Source organism: Sitodiplosis mosellana, unplaced genomic scaffold (assembly GCF_009176505.1).
Source record: "Sitodiplosis mosellana isolate CC-2019 unplaced genomic scaffold, AAFC_SMos_1.0 Smas_scaffold_6226, whole genome shotgun sequence".
In the NCBI taxonomy this organism is placed as follows: domain Eukaryota; kingdom Metazoa; phylum Arthropoda; class Insecta; order Diptera; family Cecidomyiidae; genus Sitodiplosis; species Sitodiplosis mosellana.
In genome coordinates this window covers 14,981,619-15,004,911 of record NW_022601467.1, presented here as the reverse complement: position 1 = coordinate 15,004,911, position 23,293 = coordinate 14,981,619, and the positions used below count along the sequence as shown (strand labels likewise).

The following is a 23,293-nucleotide window of genomic DNA, read 5'->3' as shown; positions in this document are numbered from 1 at the left end:
GAACTGATGTAAAATCACTCTGACTTTTCCTTAGTTTTTAAAATGGCGGCCCGAGTGATATCACGGTCTTATAGCGCTGGTCTTTTGAAAAATGGCAATCGTATTGCCGTTCAAAAGGTAATAATTGCATTATTTTGAATGGCATTTACAAATAAATTTCCAAAAATTCGGATGTTTTTCTCGTGCAAAAACCAAGTGGCCTGAAATGTGTGTTATGCCTTAAAACATTCCATCCAATATGAAGTGATGTTAAACGAACGCATACGTCAAAGTTGCAAACGAAATGTTCTTTTCAAGGGGATTTTGTGGATCTTTTGGCCATAAATCTTGAATGAAAATTAACTCCACATCAATTGATCGATGGTGTGATTTGATTTGTGATTGTGCTTTCAATTTTCTATGCCAGAATAAATCACAATTGTCGTTTGTTAAACAATTCATTACATAACCAAATAGCATAGCGTACCAAAACGAATGGACCATACCAAACATTACATAACAAATGAAATTTTTTGACATTTCAGGTGAATAGTTTTTCAACCGGGCCAACGTTGAAAGTTGACAAAAAGGTGAGAAACCGCTGTTGATTTGCAAGCATTTTAAAGAAATTGCCCGAAAAAAACAAATCGATGATCCAATAATTGGTGTGTGTTGTTGTTTTTCTCTCTCTCTCTCTATGGTTCCAGTGTTGGATTGTAGGTACACTCGCTAGTGTAACTGGTGGCGTTTGGTACGCTTTGGAATCTGTTAATGCATCAGATCCCAAAGCAATGCCATCGCCTTTGCCATGGACCCATAAAGATTTGTTGAAAGGATATGATCATGCCAGGTCAGTATTCCATTTTGCTTTCGATGAATGAATTTGACAGAGAGAGAAAGAAAAGTGCTGTGAAAACACCTCAAACTACATACAAGCTGCTCTGTTCATTCATTAAAGTTCAACTAAGATTCGAATCGTTTTCCATTGGCTTTCAGCATGCGACGTGGTTATGAGGTCTACAAACAAGTGTGTGCTTCATGCCATTCATTGCAATACCTCGCTTACCGTCATTTAGTTGGTCAAACTCATACGGAAGAAGAAGCCAAAGCTGAAGCTGCAGAAATGACCGTAAGTTACATAAAACAAGCAAATACTGTTGGAACAAACTGAATCAACTTGTTTCTTCTTTCTCTTTCAAATAAAGGTTGTCGATGGTCCAGATGATACGGGTGCTATGTTCGAGCGTCCAGGTCGATTGACTGACTACATTACGGGCCCATACAAAAATGAACAAGAAGCACGTTTCACAAACAACGGTGCCTATCCACCAGATCTTAGTCTTATTGTTTTGGCTCGTAAAGGCGGCGAAGATTACATTTTCCACTTGCTTACCAACTACACGGACACTCCAGCCGGTGTAAAACTAGGCGAAGGCCAAGCTTATAATCCATATTTCCCAGGCGGTGCTATTGGTATGCCACAAGTCATTTACGATGGCGTAAGTATCTTTCAAACAAGACATCATCTTCACATTACCCAAACAACAATGTCTCATTCGATCCGTAATTTTTTTTCTTATTCATTTTGGTTTCTTTCAATTGTAGCTCGTTGACTATGCCGACGGAACACCAAATTCGGCATCACAATTGGCCAAGGATGTTGTAACATTCTTGACATGGGTGGCTGATCGTAGTCTTGAAGATAGAAAACAGATTGGTATTAAGGCGCTCCCAATATTATTCTTAATGTTTGCTGGCTCTTGGTACGCAACCCGATTCATATTCAAACCATTGAAAACAACCAAATATGAATTCATTTCAAGAATCCGAAAGCAAAAGTTTTAAATTAATTTAAACGAGAGAAACCAACAACAACAACAATAATAATAAAACAAAAACCAGAAACAAAATATTACCATCAATTAATGAAACAAGTGTTTGTGAATAAAAAATTTATTCGAAAAATTGCAAATAAATATGAGACCGTAAGAGTTAAATTAAATAGACTATGGAATGGTGGTGCATTTCTTTTACAGGCATGTTTTCGCATTTCTTATCATTTGATAAAATTTTTGCTCTGTGCATGATTTCCATTTTTGGGAGGACACAACTCACAATTTCTCCATTTTCCATCAATCACAAAGTGGTGTCCGTTTGATTTACATAATTCCATGTCAATATTACAACATTTTTTTTTGTGTTTATTTGAATCGGCATTCTTTGACTGCAGCCAATTCCTACTTTAATCATGGGCTGAAACCGAAACGGTTCGCATAAGAACATTTGTGATTTGTTTTGATTTCTTTTTTCTCAAATTGCTACATTTCACACAAACACAGAAAAATTTCCATTTGAAAACGAATGAATGTGGAAGCATTTCAAAATCCACGCAGTTTCAAATGTCTACGACGATGATGTGTGGCTCGCTCATGGATTTTGGCGAATATATGTGTTTAGGTGTGTGTGTGCGTGAGTACATACGTAAAAGATAAAAGATTTGAATTCGCTGCATCACGATCCTTGTCGAAAGAGAAGAAGAAAAGAAAAACAGCGATTGTCGACTGTGCGACAGAAGAAAACAACAAATAGGATTTGACGGGCGAATAAAGAAAATTATCGTCTAGCTGAAATAAACATTCAATAGATGATGTTTTATTGCCATTAAATTGTTCGAAAGTGTTGCAGTCGCAATTTGAGTAAAAAAAAACGCAGAAAATAAATTGCAAATTGAAAAGTATAGAAACCGAATCGTATTCACCACACGTATCGTGTACAGATTGTCGCAGTGGAATAAGGAATCATCAAATAATTGGAAAGAATTCCGTGTTCGCCATCGAACGAAGAAGAAGAGAAAAAAAAGTACTGCGAATAGAGACCGGGTGTTGGTAGTGTGTAGTAGATGTAATAAGCAACAGCAACACTAGCTCTCATCCCGAGTAGTAGCCGTGTGTGTTGTGTGTATCTGAATTCAGTGTATTTGCTTCGCTATACACATATATATATATATATATATATATATATATATACCGACGACGATATTTTTTTTGGTGTCTCTCAACAAAATTTTTGTTATATTGTCATTGATTGACTGAAAAAATTTCATCATGGCGAAGCAAACGACCGGTGTTGGTAAGAAAATTAATTCAATTATCTAATTGGAATTAAATAAATATTCACGAAATTCCCGTAAACTTTTGCGTCCAAAATCATAGCGAAAAATGTTAAATGCAATGGTTAACAATTGGTTTTTAGCATTTGTTTTCAAATTGATTATTTTCTTTTTCAAAACTCGAGGCGATCGAGAAAAAAAAATCCATTCAGCATTGTGTTTTGATTACTCATGAATTTGAATGATAGAACACTAATTTTTGCACACACAACTAATACCGACGAAATGGAACGAATAAAATAATGCGTGAAAAGAAAAGAAAAAAACAAAGGGAAAAAAATTCAAAGTGTGATGTGATTTACATTTGGGCCCCCAATTCAAGTCTATTTTTTTTTTCTTCGTTCGTTTAATTAAAAAATAATTTTTCATCGAATACCATCGGACAGATTATGGTCATAATTAAATTACCCAACCCCTGAAAGGGAAGAAAATGTACGTCAGAAAAAAAAAGAGATTTTACTCGTGAACGACGTGTATACATACATAGTATTTTTTATACAACAACACAACACAGTGCCACTGTACATACAAAAGGCTAAAATGCGTTTTCGTTTCGTTCAAATATTTCATTTATTATTACGTTTTTTTTCTCCTTTCATTTGTCTTTTGTGTGAGTGTGTTGAACAATATCGATTAACCTCACAAATTTTGCACATTCCATCAAAAATACTTCAAAACCCATCCAGAATTGGTCGGCACATTCGTCGTTCGAATGATAAGCAAATTGTGAATGTAATGGCTCGTTTTTGGCCCGTTTTCGGGCATGTATCAAAACATTCGATACGAATGGCCGATTTTGTCGCAATCACAATGCTGACCTTACCCTTTTTTACGCTCCATTTCATCGCTGTGTGTGTGTGGGTGCGGGTGCGGGTGCGATACCAAACTGCCATTTGCCATTGCAAACTTGAAACAAATTTGGTAAATATTTGGAGGCTGTTTGACATCCGCATTGGTTTTTTTTTTTGTTGGAACTGTGAATATTATGTTGCGCCTCACAACGAATACCTCTAAAATGAAAAAGACACCGAAAATGGGTGGATGATAAATCATTCGATGGATTATTTTTGTTTCAGTGGTTCCACGGAATTTCCGACTTCTAGAAGAATTGGAACAAGGTCAAAAAGGTGTTAGCGATGGCACAATTTCATGGGGTCTTGAAAACGACGATGACATGACTCTCACTCACTGGACTGGTATGATCATTGGACCACCACGGGTAAGCAACTGCCACATGTCAAATATAGACATGCACCACCTCCATCACGAAATGATTCAACACGCTAACGAAATGTGTTTTTTTGCTTCCGTTTTGTTTTCTTTATTCATTTTCTTTAACCGTAGACTCCATATGAAAATAGAATATACTCACTGAAAATAGAGTGCGCCGAATCGTATCCAGATGAACCACCAATGATTAGATTCTTATCCAAAATTAACATAAATTGCATTAATCAAAGTAATGGTGTGGTAAGTATATGTTTTGGGTTTTTCTTCCAATAGGTCCGCCGTTTTTGAATTCACAATCCAAAACGGTGTGTGCCGTTCACTTTTAGTGTTGTTCGTTGCATAAATCCAAGTTTTAAAATGCCATTTTGACACCGTACTTGTTTGTTTGTTTGTTTTTTCTCTACAGGTCGAGCATAGACTGGTTCCGATGCTCACTCGATGGAATCGTGAGTACACGATCAAATCAACACTGCAAGAAATTCGTAGAATAATGACGTTGAAAGATAATTTAAAATTGGCTCAACCACCAGAAGGAAGCTGTTTTTAGTTTGTATATAAAGGTGTTTATCACACAGCAACCACTCTGAAGCGACAAAACCGATTTATAGAATTCAGAAAAAGAAGAAGGGCGGGATATTAATTGGGATGAAAAGAAAGAGAGAAAACAAAGAAAATGTTGCAAACAAGAAAAACAACAACAAACAAAATTAAACAGAGCAAGGAAGTTTTTAAAAGGAGGAAAGAGTAAAAAATGGAAAAATTTGAAAGGGGAAAATTATTGATGACTGTAATTACTTTTGTTCGATTGATTTGCAAACTTATAAATATTACTAAATAATTTAATCACAAGAAGATAAACAGAAGAAAAAAAACCAAAAAAAAAAAATCAAGTTAAACAAACTGAAAGCAAAACAACTTTCAACTGAAATAAACTGTTATGAACCACTCGTTTCTGCCACCACTAACATCTTGAGTGCACATTAAACAAAAGCCCATTTAAAAAAAAGAAACATAAACTACTTAAACATTTGTTTGTAGACCAATTAAAATTAATGTTTGTCATAATGAAGATTCAGATAACGAAAAAGTAACAACAAGAAAACCGCATCCGAATTTCATATGAAAACAACACAACAACAGAAAATTACCATTTAATATTTGATGATATTTTTTGTTTGTTCTGAAAACCTTCTTCTTTCTCTGAACCAACAAGAAAAAACAAACTTTAAACAAAAAATACATCCAAAAAAAACATGCAACACACACTGTTAAGGCGAATAAAGTAATTTAACCGAACAAAAAAAAAACACACAGAAAAAACGTTTAGTAATTTGCTTTAGATTTAATAAATGTTTTAAGCACTATTTAAACACGGAAAAATGAAAAACGCAACTGGAATCGCAACACATTTGATGAATTTCTTTAAAGCAGGGCCAGCTTTACTATTATTATATATTTAATTAATTATGATAAATTATAATGATTTTGAAAGTAAATGGCAAAACACACACACAAACATCGCATCGAAAGAGATGGCAGAATCATTATTCTTTTTAGACCACAAATTTATTGAGCAAAACAAACTTATCGACTAACATCCACATTAGTATGAATAAAAAAATTAATGAAAGAGAAATAAAAATGAGCATAAAATCACACGCAAAATGCAATAAAAAAAAAGTCATCAAATTTCCAATTAGGCCGCCGTTGAGGGCGAGAGAAGCAAAAAATCACATATAAACACACACACAAATTGCAGCAACTTAAAACGTTCGATTCAAATATCTTTGTTTGCCTTAAAGTATTCGCACGTAAACGTAGTTCCAACCATTTTTTTAAAACAACAAAAGAATATCAACTATCAGATGAAGTTTCTTGGTTTCTTTTTAAAAAACAAACAACAACACAAAAGAAGAAAAAAAAATTTACAAAAAATTTAATAATAATAATATTCTTGGTTTCTCTTACTGTTGCTTCGATGAGAACAGTATGCTACCGTTACAAAATCAGGCGGCACACACTGCAGTTTTTGCCGTGATTTGAACCACTGAAAAAAAACATCAAAAAACACACACGTACACATGCCAAGAATCCGAAGCCTATACAATCGGATGAATCATTGAGATTAATCTGCTAAATTGCAATTTAATCGAAATGGTCATTCAAAAGTGTCAATTGAATGATAGCGTTAGACGTCGATCCTCAGAATTTATGAAAGGATAGCTAAGGTGGATGCCACTGAAAATGACTCATTCAGACCGATTTCGCTATTCCATATCAATTTTAGTCGATTCGTTTTGTTTGAAATCATTTTCGATTAAAATGCCATCCTTGATTCAATTGTTCGATTGCATACACTTCGCAGTCTTGGCTCATTTCACCTCCCCCTCCACGAAAGGGCAAGTGTATTACAAAATCGTTCATGCACCAAATTCTGACCATTTCAGCTTTAACGAATTAGATGCATTACAATGTGAGAAAAAAAGGGGAAAAAACAATTTAAAGAAGAAAAACAAAGATGATGAAAAATGGAAAAAATAAAAACATTGCATGGATAAAGCACGAGCGACGAAACACTTGTTTCTCTTACTTTGATAGGTAACAACATTGTTATTAAATATATTTGAATGAAATAAATGAACTGAACGGAAATGGCATTTTGGAGTTTTTTTTTCTCTTAATTTTTCTTTGTATTCGTTTTTCGGGGGAAGAAAATCTTTGGTCGCATTAGGTTTGATTCCGCCTATATGGGCTTATGGAAACTCTAAACAGCTTATGCACAAGTGGTAACACTGTTTAGCGCATTGTCAAAACTTGAAATAATAACACCACCGCTTGGTATGGTTATCGTTAGTAAAGTCGCGTAAACAACATATCAAGCAAGATGTTCTTGAATCGGATTAGACGAAGCTTACCAACGGCAATTCTTCAGTCAAAAGGTAACATCTCTCATCATAACATGGCATCACCGATGTTTTAATCTTTCTTTTTCATTCAACATCAAGAAATCATAACCTCAAATAGTCAAAATAGTCAACAAATCAGATGTTTGTACTCAGGCGAAGAGTTGGGCGTCAAAAAGTACCAAGACTCACGAAAAGTGGTCGAGCATGCCATTGCAAACCATACGTTTTTCAAGACACAGTTCCGTAAACAATTGATGAATGTGGAATACAGCCTAACCCATCTTGAATATGGACTGAAAAATCTACTGCATATTATGAATAACAATGACAACGACATCAGCATTCTCAGGGATGCACTGAAAACGTTGATCCACAAGCAAAATGAATATGAAGGCGATAAATATCGATTTGATACGGTTGTTATGCGAGCATTTCACTTTTTGAATATGCCTGACCAGGCCATCGAGGTAACCCATACTTTGTTTACTAACTTTTTAGGCCGTGAATCTAACACAGTTCTATTACAGTTTTTCGAAGACGATGCGCTGGGTCAACTCTTCAATAAAGTTACCAGCTATCAAATTCTCTTAGATTTACTCTATGAAAATGAGAGATATGCCGACGTACTTCGAATTTATGGAAATCTTACGATGTATGGCCGCTTACATAAGAATAAATACATCGATGTGATAGTCTTAGCTACGTATTACCGACTGGTACGTTCTACTACTTGCCCTTCTCTGACTTTTTCAATGAAAAGACACGTGAAATAACTCTGGATGACACTTAAAATTGAATTGCAGAATACACCAGAGGCTTTGGAGCGAGCATACGCCTTATGGAGTCAAATAACAGAAACTGGAAACAAAGTTCAGTTTCGAAAAAGTCGAACGTTCGTGGCCGGATTGGCGGTGAAACAAAATCGACCCGAGCTGGCATTGAAAATTTTAGAAGGTGAAACAACGTATGTTACCATGCGCCACATAAAACTCTTGGCATGGGCACAACTTGGGCAATTCGACAAAATCTTTGAAATGTTCCGAATTGTACTGAGGCGAAATCAAGATGAGAAGAAGTACAGCCCTGAAACATCGATAGCAGTTGTGAGTTGTATATAATAGTGGGTTTTTAATAAAAAGGAATGAAATGATCCAACGAATTTTTCTTCACAGCTCAATGATATTGAAAAATCACTCAAAATGAAGGGATCAGAAGATGACCGCAAACAATTTCGTGCACTACGTGAAAAAATCGAATCAATGGAATTAGTCACTAAGAAGGTATGTATGTGCAGAGAAGAAATTTTTTCGATTTTCGGTTCGATGATTTGGAAACGATTTCAATGTGTTAAATTGAATATTATTGTCATTTCAGTCGCTGGATGATTTGCTGTGTTCACCGTTCCCCGTACTGCCACAAGCTCATATTTACCATAAAAGAACAGCAAATTAGATACAATGCTCTAAATAAACCCGTATATTTTGTTGTTGTTTTTTTTTTAAATTTTTGCAACTACTAGAAAATAAATCAAAATGGTTTGAATAAAAGGCGCTAGCGTTTGTGGCTTTTTTTTCCGTCATACTGTTTATTCATAAATTGAACTTAATCAAGTTTGGAATTAATGATGATATTAAAAATTTATGGCTTCACACAATCACCTAAATTTATCAAAAATTGAGATTTGTGTTGTTTGCAAAAAGTTTAAAACAAAACAAAAATGGTAGTGTGCGAAGTTATCCGATAAATCTTATTCAACATAGGTTTGTTTTTTTTTATCCTGTTTTCGGGTCTTGGTGGTTTATTTTCTGCAAGAGAAAGAAAGAAAGAAAGAATGAGAATGATCTATTCGGTTGGTTATGAAGAATATTCATTGTTTACCGTGACTTCTTGGAGCTTCGATGGTCATCGCGACTATCGTCTCTGGAACGTTTCTTGTCACGACTGCTGCTGCTGCTGCTGCTGTGCTTGTGTTTGTCCTTGCTACTGCTGTGATTATGCCGATCACGCCCACTGCTGCTTTTCGACGAACTGTAAATTGAACGATCGACACGGATTAGAATTGAACTTGTTTGGAATTTGCAACAAAATAAAATTATTTTCATGTGAAAATCAATGCTTTTGGATTGTTTTTCTTTGTATGTGTGAAGCCGGAGAAGAGGAGCCGTTGTAAAAAAAACATTCAATGTTTAGTGGAATTTTGTGTGAATTTTTGGTCTTGTGTTTTATCCGATTTTTTTTTTTGGAATAGACATAGTTTTGATTAAAGTGGTGCTTTTCCGAATGTACAAAAAACACGGTTAAAATGTTGGCAAATTGTTACGAACCTAGTCTTTTTCTTCTTTCGGTGTTGTAAATCTCTGCATTTAGGAGCATAACATTTACAGAAATAGAACAGAAATTATGAATTTCATCAACAATAATTGATAATATGGCAGACCCTCCGAAATCAAAATTTATCACTAAAAATTTGCGTTCGATTTTAAATTTTTGAAAATTTCCGAAGAATAAGCGGCCAAATTGTTTCTTTTTTTTTCATTCCAATTTCCAAGGGTCTACTGAGATGTATCGATATATGAACAAAAGAAGTACATGACACGTGCCCATAAGTTTTGTGTGTGCATGCTTGAGATTTGTAATGAAAATGAATGTTCTATTTGAATACGTGAAAATTAGGGAATTCATACCTGTTGTGTTTGCTGCTTTTGTGCTTGTCACGACGATCACTGTGGCTGGATTTCTTCTTTCTATCAAACGATTCATCTTTGTTTGAGAAATTTGCATCATCTTCGGCGGCTTCACGTTCCAAATCTGACCAATCCTTGCCAGATTCTTCATCGGATCCAAGTTCTAGTTCAGATTGAGAAACAAAAGAGTTTTACATCCCTTTCTTTCGGTTCCTCCTGTCAATCGATCAAAATATTTACCATCATCATCTTCATCGTCGTCGCTTTCGTCCTCGGATGCTTCAGAGTATTCAGAATCCTCGTCCGATTCATCTTCACTTTCCAAATCGGTGGGCTCATATGCTTCATCCTCCTCCGATTCATCCATACCATCACCCTCGCCTTCGGTGTCTGATTCCGGATCCAAGAACGTCCAACCGCCAGTTTCGAAGAAAGCCTTTGGATCGTCGGTAATTGTTTTCATAATCTTCGTCCAATTCAACGATTGAACACCCTCCGAATATCGGATATCGCATGAGCTAATCACCAAAATTTCCATATTCATCAATACAAACGAAAAAAAAATCAAACTTCCATGATTTACAACACAAAGCTACTTACTTGAGCCATTCCTTGACATGATCGCACATATTCATTGGGATCGCATTCACCATGGCAACCTTTTTGTTGTAGTCTTTGAAAACGAATACCATATCAAAGTTTCGCAAATGGAATTGGACACGTTCGAAGTGCACCAATTCAACATCTTCAAGGGTGATAACGAATGGTGGCCATTCAGTCAAATTGACCAAACTGCCCGATGTCGGTTGCAGTGTAACCGTGCTTCTGAATGGTGCACCAGGAAAGCCAAGCTCTTTGAACGGTGTATCGAATTCCACTTGATTTTTGGTCATTGTTTCGACTTTTTCGGTGAAACTCTTGAACGCTGTCTTCAATTTGTTTCGCAGCTCACGTTCGGCTTGTTCGGCGGCCAAGTCATCGCGATCGTGCATATGCTGATGTTTACCCAAATCGGTGGTGATTTCACCAACTTCCGTATAGAATTGTACATCGATATGCTTCTTCTTGCCAAACATAATGGCGTGCTTCAAGTGGAAGTGCAGCAAAATGATCATCTCGCCGTCGCATGGTTGGAAAAAGGCGCTTTTGATGTTATTGTACAGAATATCGACCTTATCACCACGAACCGATGTGTAACGGAAACCATTTGTGTGCGCCTCCAAAGCTCCAGTCATACGTTTGTTCAAGATATTGGGACGAATGTACAGATCCTTCAGTTTTGGATTACCTTTGTTCGTTGACTGAATCAGAGTGTCCTGTTTCACAAGATCCTCCTTTTCACGTTCTTCGGCTTCACGGGTTCGAAAGCGTTTCTGAACATCTTTAATTAATCGGAACGCTGTGTTCAAATTCGATGATGGAGCCAACAGCTCACCCGATTCCTTGATATTTGTACTGCGATAGGTTCTATTGAGCAAAATCATTTAGTTAAAACAGAGCCTCGAAAGGGCAAAAAGAACGAAATGAAGAAAAAAAATACAACTGAAAGAAACTCACACTTCTTTGACGAATGTGGCATCTGGCTGTGAGTACATGCCAGCTTCATTGCGTCCAACTGTTGCGCCGGGATGGAAGAAATTGATACGCAAATATGTGTAGTCGCCTTCAACGGATTGCGAAATGTTCTTTATGGTTGAAATGTGATATGGTACGGGGATTCCGAAGATGGGCATGATAACGGTCTCATACTTTTTATCAACAAACAATTTCAATTCCTTCACTTCGGGCTCTCGTGGCATTTGATTGATGTTTTTATAGGACACGGTCGATTTACGTACTTTCTCCGTTTCCTTTACGCCATTTTGTTTTTCCAATCGTTCACGTGCTCGCTCGTTCAGTTGTTCGGCCAATTCTCTTTGATGTTGCTTACGCTTCTCTTCGGCATTCTGTTCGGATCGGAGTTTTGTATCGAGCACAGTGGATCGTTTGCCACGGCCCAAGATTTCTTGACCATTTTCGGCATCTTGTTCTTCATCCTCCTCATCTTCGTCACCTTCCTCATTGTCACGCAGGAAAATGCCGATGTTCTTCATCTTCTTTTTCGATTGGGTGAGCACGGTGGCCGGCCCCGATTCATTTACAATAACTGTATCACCGAGGAACAAAGCGTACGTTTTGCCCTCTTTGTCTGAAGCCGCTTTGTTCGTCAAGCTCGCTAAGCCAACACAAACATTGAACACCATGTTTTTTCTTGCAACAGCGTTGCATTTTGGCCCAATGATCAACGAACTTTCACGGAACTCAATGCCAATTGCAAAACCAAATGTCTTCACCAATCGCTCGAGCAGGTCTGGCTTCTCTTTTTTCGCAAATGCAACGCCCGTTTCGTATACTTCACTGAGCTTAGTGCCCGGCACCAACTTTTTCAAAATCTCTTCCTCAAGATTGAGCACAAAGTTGTAATTCTCTTGTACAGTGTCCGACGGATTGACCAGCAATGTTCGTGAGATGTTCGAACAGTAGGATTTGTAGCGGGCTCCAAGTGAACAAACGATCGCACCAAAGTGCAAATAGTTTTTATCACTTGTGACACTGAATTTGAGACCGTAATTTCCACCCGACTGAATTATCGGCGGATAGCACATTTCCAACTGTGATGTGTCTACACCGGACACAAATTTCTTGTCAGTCAATGCTTGTTCGACACCTTCAGCCAACTTTGCATGTTTCACTTTCTGTAAATTAATAAATAAATGGCTTGTAAAGTATTTCGACATACTGTGAAATACTGCAAAATCATGCCAATCAGATTGGAATTTTACTGTTATTGATAAGTGGTGGTGCGTGTGGATACAGATACAAATAAAACATAGATCACTTTAGAATGTACGGTTGATGAAAAAAAAATAACAGTGAAACCTATTGAAATTGTGAACAAACAAATATCTCAGCGCTGATAGTATTGATAGAGGCCTTACCTTTTCAGCATCGATGATTTCCAAAATGTATTCCTTTAAATACTTTCCGAAAACATCAATTGAAACCAAACAGGACTTTTTGATGGTCAACAGTTCCGATTCTTCTTTTGGTGCCATGATGTATGCGAGCGATGCTCCAATATCAATATTTTCGAATTTCTGTGCGCCCAACGCCTTTTGCCATGATTCGCAAAATTCGCCTGGAAAGCCATCTTTGCTGAACACACCGACCGCTTTGCCGTTACGTGATGATTTCATAATATCCAGCAATTTTGCAAAATTTCCCTTATCTTTGTCATTCTGTGAATGTATGGACACAAATTTCATGTGTTAGCATGTCGTCAACATGATCGAACGAACGAACGTGCGGTCAAATACAGCATTTCAATCACTTACCCGATCACGAACGAGCAACTTGACTTCGGGCTCATTTTCCTCGCGCTCTTTATGATTTTCGGCTTGTTTTAGGAACTCAATCTTCTTTTTGCTGGACAGAAAATAGGCTGTTTCAGGCGTGAACAAGCAGATTGTGTCGTTGAGCTCATATCCAAACAGCCATATCTATATTTATATATATATGTGTATATACGTATAAAGAAATATACCAACCAAGAGAAATTAATACGCAATTCTTTATTTGCACAGAGGAATTGTACGCTATATACAAATGGTATTTTAGACGAGAGAAAAAAATACACAACTTCTTGAAACTCACATGAAGTGATATTGATTTGCTGTAAACGGTATCTTCATCGACACCAACGGCTACCATGAGACAATCAACCTTTGAGAGAGCGTCATCGTGTTGTTGATCCGGATTCTACACAAAATGAAATCAAATCAAACGAAAACATTAACATAATTGAGCAAATTGTATTTTTTTTGTTCGAATATAAATTGTCACAGATGACTCAATGTGTCGCTGCCATTGGATTTGAGTGTGGAAAAATTTCGTTCGGAAGCTGTGGAACAATGGATTGACGTTCACAAGCCACAATGAGTTTTTTTTTGTTCAAAAGCAATGCGCCCCATTTAACAACAATTTTATTTTTCATATTTCTCACCTTCCATCCGCTATAGAGACGCCGTATTCGCCGGAAAAATGTGTCTTTGTCCAGCGCAATATTTGACATTATTCAAGCAATTTTTGTTCAATCACCAATTTATTTTTGCGTTCACACTATTTCGTCGATAAAAATTTAAACCGCGCGTTACAATAAAAAAAAGAGTCGGCACAAGTTTCTTGCTTCTACACTGTTTGGCACTTTATGTGTGTATTTGACGGTGTTCGAATTGTGTGTGAAAAGAGTTTGCTGTGTGTGTTTTGTTGCACATCCTCATGCGAGGCGACTCACAACGACGTTTGTCTGTGAAAGTATTTTTTTGCAGCAGCAATATGGCGTTTGCATCGGGTCAGATGGCGGGAAAAGAATACGCAAAAACGTACTAGATTCAAACAAACATTCAAATTCACATGTATCGCAATCTATTTGCCTACTCAAACTGTTTATTTGGATGAATGTAATGGTTGGCGGTTTTTTTTCTGCTGCCTCATGTCTGGGCACATGACATTTTCAAAAAGTTGTTTTTTTAAATTTTTTTTTTTTAATGGAAAATATTTCTAAAAAATAATTTTAAATTTTGATTTTTTTTCCTTGTTTGTGTTTGTTTTATTGCGATTCGCCATTTACTTTATCTGAACCAATTTGTCCATTTCTTAATGATATTCCGAATGGATATATCTAGAAATGTTCAGATTTCTCCAAAGAACCTTTTTATATATTTTTTTTCAAAATAAAGACTCTTTTATGCAGTTTGATTAAATTTGTTTTATATTTTCTTCAATGCATTCATAAAAAAAAACGTTTCTCCTTATAAAGCTTCAAAGTTTGGTATGAAATTGTATTTAAAATTGTCAAGATTTCTTCTATAACGGATTTAAGTAAGATGAACTGCTGCATGTGTTTTCTATTTTGATTGGCTCATTTGACCTGTGTGGTGAAGAAGAGTGATTAGTTTGTGTCTATGTTCGATAACACAAAATTACCTGCTAAATATTTTTACCAATTATTTTTATCCAATTTTTCAACGCGAAGCACTCCATTCGTGTCGGATTGATGAATGAACCAATCGATTTTGCGTAGTATCTCATTAAATGTGGGCCGATCGCCTGGCTCACAATGCCAACAGGAAAACATTAAATCATAGCTAATGAAACATTTAAAACAAAACATTATAAATTCGGAAACAAGAGCACACAATTTAAGTCTTACAATTCTTGGCTGCAATTGTGGGGCTTTGACATGCGATTTCCAGACTTTAGATAATTAACCAAGCAATCAACTGGGACTGTTGGATATGGTGTACAGCCCAATGTCACAATCTCATACAACAAAATTCCGTAGGACCACCTAAAATATCGAAAATCTCTAGCATCTCATTTTGTCTTGAACTAATGAACGGTGAATGTTTCCAATGGAATCGAATCTTCCCATAGAAAGAAAATATTCGAAAAATTGAACGGTAAAACAAAAATGGGTTGATTTAAAGACATTCACGTACACATCACTTTGACTGGTGTATTTTTGATCGGTCATCGATTCCAGAGCCAACCACTTGATTGGAAGTCGTCCTGCTGTCGCTTTCATATATATGTTATCCACATAAATATCGCGGCTTAGGCTGGAAGTAGATGAAAAGTTTATGGAGAAAAATTTACAAGAATATTCTCAATGTAATAGATTTTCTAACCCGAAATCAGCGATTTTAACCGTTTTGTCAGTACACACTAGAACATTTCGTGCAGCTAGATCTCGATGCACAATTTTATTGTTTGCCAAAAATGCCTGTTGAAACAAAGCATTTGCATGTAATGAAGCGAAATTCAAACTGAAGATCTTCAGGTCGACATGAATAATCACTCACCATGCCAGTTGCGATTTGCTTGGCAAACATCAAGAGATCTCTTCCGGTGAGGTATGGCAATGCGTTGTGTTGATCAGCTTTTAGCGGTTTCATTTCATGCTCATCGTTGTTAAACGATTTCGACTGGATGCCATTTTCAGACGAAACTAACAGATCATACGCTTGATTTTCTGCAAAGAGTAGCACCTCTGGATTTACAACACCTTCTCCATTCTTTGTGAGATTTTTCGGTTTATTTGTACATTTGCGATTCACTTTGTTATGATTTACTTCATTGAAATGTGAGCAATTGCAATCGTTTGCTTTTGTCGCGTTATCGATTTCATTTTCGTACGAAATATTGCAAGAATGTTGTTTTTCACACTTTGGCTCTTCCAATGCATGTTCGTCGTACAGTCTATTGAAGATAATATTCTGCATATTTGATTTAGGATATTGGATATGTTGCTCATTCGCTCCGAGCATATTCTTTGGATCGATTGTTGACATCGATCTGTCTTTGAGCGTGATTTTATCAACCGACTTCGAATTGAAGTTGAATAAATCTTCTGGTGATTTTTCGAACGCCGAAAATGTCATAACGCCCGTTTGTGTGGTCAAGTAGAATTGTTCAGGTGAAAAGGCTTCACGGAATTTCCTATGAATGACAATTGGTTTGCTGTTGAAGTTGTTGTTCAATTGATTACACTCAACTCACCTCAAATAGTCCAACAAATTTCCCTCGCTGCAATATTCGGTGAGCAGCATCATTTTATTGTATAATTTGGTTGAATGGCCAACAATTCCAACGATGTTTTCATGATGCCCAACTGATTTCATTAGCGTGATCTCACTTAGAAAGCCTTTGATATCTTCGATGCCAGCATTTTCTACCATTTGAAAAAGGCAACAAAAGCTTTAATTTAATGGAAAATTTTTCAATGAACCACCATCAACATCATTGCTCTTGAATGAAAAACTTTTGAAAACTAAGCAATTTGATTCACTTGATTTTTCCCCATTACCTTTCAACATCTTCACAGCGATAGCTTTGCTTGTTGGTTTCAAAAGTCCCTTTCGCACAATCCCAAATGCTCCTTCGCCAAGAACTTCAAACAATTCAACGTTGGTTGGTTCAATTTCCATCTCATCTTTGTTGTGCGAATGGATCAATTTGCGTAGATACATTTCCTTGGAAAAGATATCCTTTTTGTGCCTCAGTCGATTGCGTCGATTTTGAATAACAACGAATATAAACGAAACGCTCAACAAAACGACGAATGGTGACAGAATGCCAATCACAATGAGAATTCGTTTGTATTGTACTTGAATTTGTTAAAAAAAAAAAAATGAATTACGATATGATATGTTGCCCACAAAAACATGTATAAAAATTGAGTCTTACTGAAAAAGTTCGAATGTTTCAGGTTGAAGCATACACTTGGATTTAGAGTTTGACCACCCGATGAATATGCCATAATCGTTACATCATAGTGTATATCCGAAATATTGACTTCAGGAAAAAACGCATAGCTATCCGACTAAAAGGAAATTGCATACCGAGAAGAAAGACAAAATTGTGTTTACTCGTATCATTTGTTGTGACGTAATCACGAAAAGATAAATAATTTAATCCAAAACCTACACCCGAAACATTTTGTGATACATGAATGCCTTTCGAGTTTAGATTCAATGATACATTATAGTAATCGGGCTGGTGCTTTGGCAAATCCCATGTTACATTTATCCGGTAGAAATCGCTTTCAATCAACTCATACGTGGAATTTATATTGACTAAAGGAGGTGGCCCTATGGAGCATATAAAAAAATTGCATTGTGTAATTTCAAAGTCATTGATCCATCTAATTGGATGAGAGAGAAAATGAAATCGGATGTCTGTCTCTTACTACACTTCTGTAGACTATACTCATGGACTTGCCAGCAAGTCGGTGTGATGAACTCCAAGCTACTCTTATCTCCTTCGATCAGTTCATTCTTTGCATTGTTCCCGTGAATTTCCAGAACATATTCTGTATCAAACTTTAGCATGTCCATCGTTAAATGGTACAACTCAGATGGCTATCAATTTTAAGTTTTAAGAAAAATCAAGTCATTTAATACCTAAAACTCAACACTTGAAGAAATAAAAAAAAAACTGAACAAAACGTTGGTCCAACCTTCAACATTCGGAAAACTTGACTGGATAAAGCTGAATAAGTGTCTCCGTTCGTTGAATATAAATGGAAGAAATAGTTACAAACCATATCTATTATGAAGAAGAAAAAGTATGTTTAATACAGTATATGTTTTCAAATTACTCAAATAACGTATTCACCTTCGGCTGGTTCCCATTCAATGGTTGTTATCAGTTTGCCCAAATCATTATCTGGTGCATATTTCAATTTAATCGAATCGTTCGATATCTTCATGGGTACGTATTTGTCTGTCTCTAGTGTTTTGAATGACCACATGTGAGTCAGGTGCCGATATTCTAAGTTACCGTTGAAAATGCTTGCCGTCACATTATAGGTGGTGTTTTGCTGCAAATTTTCGATTCTAACAATCGGTGAGTCGGTCTGATTGAAAGAGTTCCAAATCAATATTTTACAAGTGGTCTGAGAATCTATCGAGTGTTATTATCTTACAATGTAAACAATTCGTTGTGGAGATTCGATATTATTTTCTTGTAATTTAAACAAGAATAATGATCCTTTGAATTGTCGTTGTTGATTCTCATTCTCAATGGGTTTTGGAATCATGTCATTGCTCAGTTCAATGGTCAATGAATCATCTTCTCGACATATCAACCGAACTGTTTCGTTGCCATCAATTTCTTGCAATTTTACCGTTTTATTGCTCATTTTGCATATATCGTGACAGTTTGATAAAACCTAAACAAAAATAAACCCACATGGAATTCAAAATCTTCACTGTTTATGTCTCGAAATTCTTACCGCCGTTGAATTTGTTTGCATGCATGCAGCCGTGCAGCCAACTTCTTGGTTTAACAACATATCATTTCGCGATGCCTCCAACGAAATGTTGTCACAGCTAACGTTATCAAAAAATAGTGCGATGCAAAATAATTGAACATATTTAAGCACGATTTTATGCATTATTTCACATTAAACGATACTCTATCGCTCTCTTGGGTGTTGAACTTGCCAAATCTAAAATAAAATTTTACTATGAAATGAAATGTTGAGAGGGTCGGCTCCAATTTTATCGTAAATATTTGCATGCGGTTTGGTCGGTCGAAGCTTATTTTCATCATTATTAGACAATAATACGGAGGAAATCCTCTGTCAAGGGCTTGTAAACTTCAATAACATCAACAATTCGCATGAAATGTTTTCTGTTTCGGTTCAATAACAACATCTTAGACCCATGCTGCTGCATACCTTTGTCAATCACGTAATGTGTTTCAATATTTGGATTTTCATTAGAGATTCTTTACGTTTTTCCTTTTTCGTACGTCAACCAGGACGGTTTCTTGGAATTTATCTTATTACGTGGAAAAAATACATGGAATTATATATTTCCGATTCGCTGAGAACACTTTCAAGCGCACTCATATTGCTCTTTATCTGTGTTTCGAACTGGAGAGACATAACAGTAGTTTCACGTCGAACACAATTTTTTTGTTTCTTCGCAAAAATGTACGGAAATATCTTTCACAGCCAGTGAATGTATACAAATTGGAAATTATGTAAGAAGGGGAAATGTGGCAGCACACCTTTGATTTTTCATGCCCTATACCGGTGGTGATAAGGGTGTGCTTGTTTTGTGGACTTATTCATTGAACATTCTTTAACATCACATCAAGCAAATACGATTACAAAGCACGTCGGTTTAGTATATTATATGACTAGCTGTGATTCAAAGTGTTATTACCAACTCAAAAGCATCCAAAATTCATAGAATTTCGATGACTTACAAAAAAGTGTTCGGCAACTCGACTATGAGGCGCTTCGTTTAGATGGAGTAGAAATTAAACACATAACTCAAAATATGGAAAGTTCTTTAAAAGCACCTATTTGATTTAATCGCACGAAGACTTTGAATGTATTCATTTGTACTCGTATTTATTGTAGTATTTTATGAATTGAGAATAACACATACCATGCAAAATATTCCCTCTTGACACAGAATATCTGTGCATATGGCTTCTTCGCAGTAAATCTTCGGAAAATACCTAGATGTATAGAAAATATGTACGCATGAATTGCCAGAAGCTCAAATCATTTGTAAAATCTCCGTAGACGTAACATTATCGCAATCCGATTTGTTTATTAAGTGTTTGAATTGACTAAAAGCCTTAAAAATGATGTTTTTGCCAATTTACTCAAACTCGTATTCGATGAACTCTCTTGCTACAGTTCATTTTATGGGCGTTTCTTCGCGAAATTTCATAACACAACACGATCAAAATTCAAAACATTGGAAAAATGCATGGTTTTCGAATCTAGAATAAAATTTGTCCAACAAATTTACAAAATGAGTAGTTTGGAGCGAAAATGTAATACAGAAAAGTTGCGCGGAAAAATATCAAATGAAAAGATTTATCACTATAGTTTACTATTCAGTATACTATATAGCTATCCCTTTTACGCTCATTCATCATCGACATTTTTCCGCGCAACTCTTCTGTATTACATTTTCGCTCCAAACTACTCATATATCATGTTAAAAACGACAAACTCTTCTGCACACGTGTGTTTGCTAAGTTTTACTATCAGCACGTGATAGGGTGTGTTTCAAGAAGGAGTTGGTTCCAGGAATGAAAAAAAAAACTTTCATCGAATAGGTTTAAGCCGATGAGATACTTGATATTCAACTGAATTTAATATTCACCCAGAGACGTACAGGAACGATACCCTAAAAAAGAGATACTAGAAAGTACGGTCGAGTTTTTTTCTCTCTTCAAAATTCCGGTCAAATATGCGAATACTGATGGATTTGAATGGACAATTTTTGCCTTATTTTGAAATACTTTTCAAGGTTCGCCCAAGACGAATAAATAGAAAAAAAATCGCTTCTTATACGGGAACCGTTTTTCCGGTCATCGACGAAAAATTAATAGGAAATGTCAATTTCAAAAAAGACCGAACCGTCTTTTGACTCGATGAACTTATGTGGAAATGGTTTCGACTTCAAAGCAAAACTCGTACTGTCTGTATGTGCGTATGGATAAACGAACTTCGGGAGGAAGGAGAAACGTATTTCGGGAGTTGACAAAAGCGCAGAGACAAAGGCCACGGAAATTTTACATTTGTTTATGAAGTTGATCCGCAAAAAGAGTCATTAAATAAATATGTTGATTCATATTAAAATATTCGTCTATACAGACTATTTTTAATGGCATTTGGCGGTATTTGGTTCGGTCATCACATGCGTCTCTTTATACAGCGAATGAAAAAAAGGAAGAAAAAAACAACAAACAACATGAGATAGCACACGAGTGAGCGAGCGAGCAACCAAAATTATTATAAATTTAAATTGAAACTTTTTTCCATTTCTTCAATTATTCATTAAAATGGTTTGTGTCCATTGAAAAGCGAATCCCATATACATCATGATGAAAACATCATCTTCCAAGGAAATTGATGGTCTTTTTGCGCGAATTCTCGTCGATTTCAACGAGATGATAAGGGAAAAAAAACCAAAACCTCGTGACCAATCATGGTCTCTTTGTTGTACAATTGAAAATAATGAATGCTCTTGTAAAGGAGTAGTCTTCAATGTGCTTCGAAATGATGTGGTTATTCATCTTATGGGTTAAGTTTTTTTTTGTCCTTGCAAACAATGAATGTACACAGAACATTACCAAAAAGGAACGTTAATTTTCAAAATGATGTTTTTCGTTATGGATTTGAATATAAAACAAAAGAAGATTGAGCAGAAAGAAAAATGTTATACCAAAAATTCAACGCAAATTCGGCACAATCGACTTTAAAATATATTCTAATTTTTCTTGTTTATTACAAGAATAAACATTACACAACCAGTACTGAACTGTTATCGCTGAATTGTTGATTGTCAAACAGACAAAAACGATTTTCGACGCCCGCGAATTGAAACACTGTACACGTACTATCGTTCAACATGAGACTGAACATGCGAACCATCGCCTTTTGCACGCTAACACACATCGGCCAGCTAACATATTTCGTACATCAACGCGATAAGCTTCGTCGATTTTTCTTTCTTGCGAGCGCAAATAGTGTAGACGGCAACACATTGCAGCTACCTACGGCCAATCCTGGTAACTTGGCAAAGCGGAAAATAACGGTAAAGCCCATTTTATATTGCTATAGCATTGTGACCATTGAACACATAATGCAATAGGAGTTCTATTACCAGCATATTTTGAAAACAAGGTCTGTTTTGATCATTGTACTTTTAATGTTTTCATTCCATTGTCAAACATTCGAATTGATTCATCGGATGAATTACATACACTCATTCAAGTATGCATCAAATACGAAATCCATCAAAATACCAATGCAACAAAAAAACACTGCAAATACACTCAAATTGTCTCTGGGCAATTGAATTTAATGCTATTCCGTTGTTTTTTTCGGTTTTGATTATGCACTATTTTTGGCTTAAATTCTTAGCACTTTAGATGCTGTTTCCAAACTATGTAATTTTTTTTATACCAAAAATAGATATTTAAAAAAAACGAAAAGAGAAATAGAAAAAAGACCCACGGAACATTTGAATTGTATGTGTAATTACTGTATTATTGTACTAAACGGTAGCGAAGTACTAGATCGCATACCTAACCAATCAGCAAACTGTCAACCGGTGTCAATATAAACTACGTGTCAATAGCATTCTGGAAATCAGAAGATATACACAACTTTTCGGCATTTATCAGTTTTGACTGAAAATTATGTAAGTTTTATCGTTCGTCATACATTTTCTAGCATTTAAAAGATTAAAATTTATGAATTTCCTCATTGTAGCATGATCACCGACATTCAATTGGCTATTTTCTCCAACGTTTTGGGAGTGTTCCTGTTCCTCTTGGTCGTTGCCTATCACTACATCAATGCAAACATTGGACGGTAAGTTGAAACAATTTGACGAGTCACACAAGAATAATTGACAACATTGCATTAATATACACTAATTATGGGTTGTTCGTCTTCTTTCAGGCCCAACAGTATTCAGAACAAACACAAATAATTTCGAACATCATATTCATGGATTTAGTTCTAAGCCCAAAATGAATTTGTGCAAACAATTTAAGATTTTTCAAAATAAATAAGTAATTGCTGTATCTGTGTGTGAGCCACCATAAAATTACTTGGTTTTGTTATTTGCATGCAATTGAGTGATAAATTCGTTGATTTTTAATGATCGCGCATTATGTTCAATGCGTCGATTTTATGAAGTTCTTCGATGCGTTGCATGGCTTGCAATCATCAGTCGCTT

The 23,293-nt window shown here is 35.9% G+C and overlaps 6 protein-coding genes across 11 annotated transcripts; 4 read left to right on the top strand and 2 right to left on the bottom strand.

Moving 5' to 3' along the window:
* Positions 1-2: 2 nt before the first annotated feature.
* LOC129579150 (uncharacterized) lies at positions 3-1,986 on the top strand. Its single transcript, XM_055468829.1, has 6 exons — positions 3-117; positions 525-569; positions 687-829; positions 976-1,108; positions 1,185-1,478; positions 1,585-1,986. Exons 1-6 carry the CDS (start codon positions 43-45, stop codon positions 1,822-1,824), a joined length of 930 nt encoding a protein of 309 aa, XP_055324804.1. The 5' UTR covers positions 3-42; the 3' UTR covers positions 1,825-1,986.
* Positions 1,987-2,429: 443 nt separating this feature from the next.
* LOC129579151 (ubiquitin-conjugating enzyme E2 variant 1) lies at positions 2,430-7,033 on the top strand. Its single transcript, XM_055468830.1, has 4 exons — positions 2,430-3,108; positions 4,225-4,367; positions 4,493-4,618; positions 4,785-7,033. Exons 1-4 carry the CDS (start codon positions 3,084-3,086, stop codon positions 4,923-4,925), a joined length of 435 nt encoding a protein of 144 aa, XP_055324805.1. The 5' UTR covers positions 2,430-3,083; the 3' UTR covers positions 4,926-7,033.
* A 125-nt stretch (positions 7,034-7,158) lies between these two features.
* LOC129579382 (uncharacterized) lies at positions 7,159-8,831 on the top strand. Its single transcript, XM_055469448.1, has 6 exons — positions 7,159-7,317; positions 7,384-7,751; positions 7,812-8,000; positions 8,088-8,387; positions 8,457-8,564; positions 8,659-8,831. The coding sequence occupies exons 1-6, from the start codon at positions 7,263-7,265 to the stop codon at positions 8,734-8,736; spliced, it is 1,098 nt and encodes a 365-aa protein (XP_055325423.1). The 5' UTR covers positions 7,159-7,262; the 3' UTR covers positions 8,737-8,831.
* Positions 8,832-8,841: 10 nt separating this feature from the next.
* LOC129579381 (FACT complex subunit spt16) lies at positions 8,842-14,344 on the bottom strand. 2 transcript variants are annotated; one of them, XM_055469445.1, is made up of 11 exons: positions 14,011-14,336; positions 13,662-13,766; positions 13,343-13,507; positions 12,947-13,246; positions 11,526-12,703; positions 10,569-11,435; positions 10,209-10,486; positions 9,969-10,131; positions 9,609-9,641; positions 9,163-9,312; positions 8,842-9,089 (listed from the first exon to the last, which is right to left on the bottom strand). In XM_055469445.1, the coding sequence occupies exons 1-11, from the start codon at positions 14,077-14,079 to the stop codon at positions 9,083-9,085; spliced, it is 3,315 nt and encodes a 1,104-aa protein (XP_055325420.1). In that variant the 5' UTR covers positions 14,080-14,336; the 3' UTR covers positions 8,842-9,082. The 2 variants fall into 2 exon arrangements, with proteins under 2 accessions (XP_055325420.1, XP_055325422.1); XM_055469447.1 differs by lacking the exon at positions 9,609-9,641 and having other exon boundaries at positions 14,011-14,344.
* Positions 14,345-14,750: 406 nt separating this feature from the next.
* LOC129579380 (tyrosine-protein kinase receptor torso-like) lies at positions 14,751-21,963 on the bottom strand. Of its 5 annotated transcripts, none has more exons than XM_055469440.1 (17): positions 21,770-21,963; positions 19,973-20,045; positions 18,805-19,020; positions 18,496-18,741; positions 18,186-18,426; positions 18,028-18,116; positions 17,758-17,929; positions 17,496-17,659; positions 17,256-17,391; positions 16,876-17,175; positions 16,569-16,740; positions 15,872-16,508; positions 15,698-15,792; positions 15,509-15,628; positions 15,220-15,357; positions 15,011-15,154; positions 14,751-14,937 (listed from the first exon to the last, which is right to left on the bottom strand). In XM_055469440.1, exons 3-17 carry the CDS (start codon positions 18,964-18,966, stop codon positions 14,874-14,876), a joined length of 2,880 nt encoding a protein of 959 aa, XP_055325415.1. In that variant the 5' UTR covers positions 18,967-19,020; positions 19,973-20,045; positions 21,770-21,963; the 3' UTR covers positions 14,751-14,873. The 5 variants fall into 5 exon arrangements, with proteins under 5 accessions (XP_055325415.1, XP_055325418.1, XP_055325417.1 ...); XM_055469443.1 differs by having other exon boundaries at positions 21,851-21,963; XM_055469442.1 differs by having other exon boundaries at positions 21,867-21,963.
* A 652-nt stretch (positions 21,964-22,615) lies between these two features.
* Positions 22,616-23,161, top strand: LOC129579379 (dolichyl-diphosphooligosaccharide--protein glycosyltransferase subunit 4). The gene is made up of 3 exons (XM_055469439.1): positions 22,616-22,750; positions 22,822-22,923; positions 23,014-23,161. Exons 2-3 carry the CDS (start codon positions 22,823-22,825, stop codon positions 23,042-23,044), a joined length of 132 nt encoding a protein of 43 aa, XP_055325414.1. The 5' UTR covers positions 22,616-22,750; position 22,822; the 3' UTR covers positions 23,045-23,161.
* The last annotated feature ends 132 nt before the right edge of the window (positions 23,162-23,293 follow it).

What these genes read in the sequence shown, in the direction of transcription:
- LOC129579150 (XM_055468829.1), top strand. Translation starts at nt 43, where the DNA reads ATGGCGGCCCGAGTGATATCACGGTCTTATAGCGCTGGTCTTTTGAAA. An exon ending in CGTTGAAAGTTGACAAAAAG is followed by an intron (nt 570 to 686) that starts GTGAGAAACCGC and finishes CTATGGTTCCAG; the next exon opens with TGTTGGATTGTAGGTACACT. An exon ending in AAAGGATATGATCATGCCAG is followed by an intron (nt 830 to 975) that starts GTCAGTATTCCA and finishes ATTGGCTTTCAG; the next exon opens with CATGCGACGTGGTTATGAGG.
- LOC129579379 (XM_055469439.1), top strand. Translation starts at nt 22,823, where the DNA reads ATGATCACCGACATTCAATTGGCTATTTTCTCCAACGTTTTGGGAGTG. An exon ending in ATCAATGCAAACATTGGACG is followed by an intron (nt 22,924 to 23,013) that starts GTAAGTTGAAAC and finishes GTCTTCTTTCAG; the next exon opens with GCCCAACAGTATTCAGAACA.
- LOC129579380 (XM_055469440.1), bottom strand. Translation starts at nt 18,966, where the DNA reads ATGCATAAAATCGTGCTTAAATATGTTCAATTATTTTGCATCGCACTA. An exon ending in GTATAGTCTACAGAAGTGTA is followed by an intron (nt 17,660 to 17,757) that starts GTAAGAGACAGA and finishes TATGCTCCATAG; the next exon opens with GGCCACCTCCTTTAGTCAAT. An exon ending in CACAATTGCAGCCAAGAATT is followed by an intron (nt 15,155 to 15,219) that starts GTAAGACTTAAA and finishes ATGTTTCATTAG; the next exon opens with CTATGATTTAATGTTTTCCT.
- LOC129579382 (XM_055469448.1), top strand. Translation starts at nt 7,263, where the DNA reads ATGTTCTTGAATCGGATTAGACGAAGCTTACCAACGGCAATTCTTCAG. An exon ending in TAGCTACGTATTACCGACTG is followed by an intron (nt 8,001 to 8,087) that starts GTACGTTCTACT and finishes ATTGAATTGCAG; the next exon opens with AATACACCAGAGGCTTTGGA. An exon ending in CTGAAACATCGATAGCAGTT is followed by an intron (nt 8,388 to 8,456) that starts GTGAGTTGTATA and finishes TTTTCTTCACAG; the next exon opens with CTCAATGATATTGAAAAATC.
- LOC129579381 (XM_055469445.1), bottom strand. Translation starts at nt 14,079, where the DNA reads ATGTCAAATATTGCGCTGGACAAAGACACATTTTTCCGGCGAATACGG. An exon ending in AAATCATCGATGCTGAAAAG is followed by an intron (nt 12,704 to 12,946) that starts GTAAGGCCTCTA and finishes ATTAATTTACAG; the next exon opens with AAAGTGAAACATGCAAAGTT. An exon ending in CGAAAGAAGAAAAAGACTAG is followed by an intron (nt 9,313 to 9,608) that starts GTTCGTAACAAT and finishes TTCAATTTACAG; the next exon opens with TTCGTCGAAAAGCAGCAGTG.
- LOC129579151 (XM_055468830.1), top strand. Translation starts at nt 3,084, where the DNA reads ATGGCGAAGCAAACGACCGGTGTTG. An exon ending in GAAGCAAACGACCGGTGTTG is followed by an intron (nt 3,109 to 4,224) that starts GTAAGAAAATTA and finishes TTTTTGTTTCAG; the next exon opens with TGGTTCCACGGAATTTCCGA. An exon ending in TGATCATTGGACCACCACGG is followed by an intron (nt 4,368 to 4,492) that starts GTAAGCAACTGC and finishes CTTTAACCGTAG; the next exon opens with ACTCCATATGAAAATAGAAT.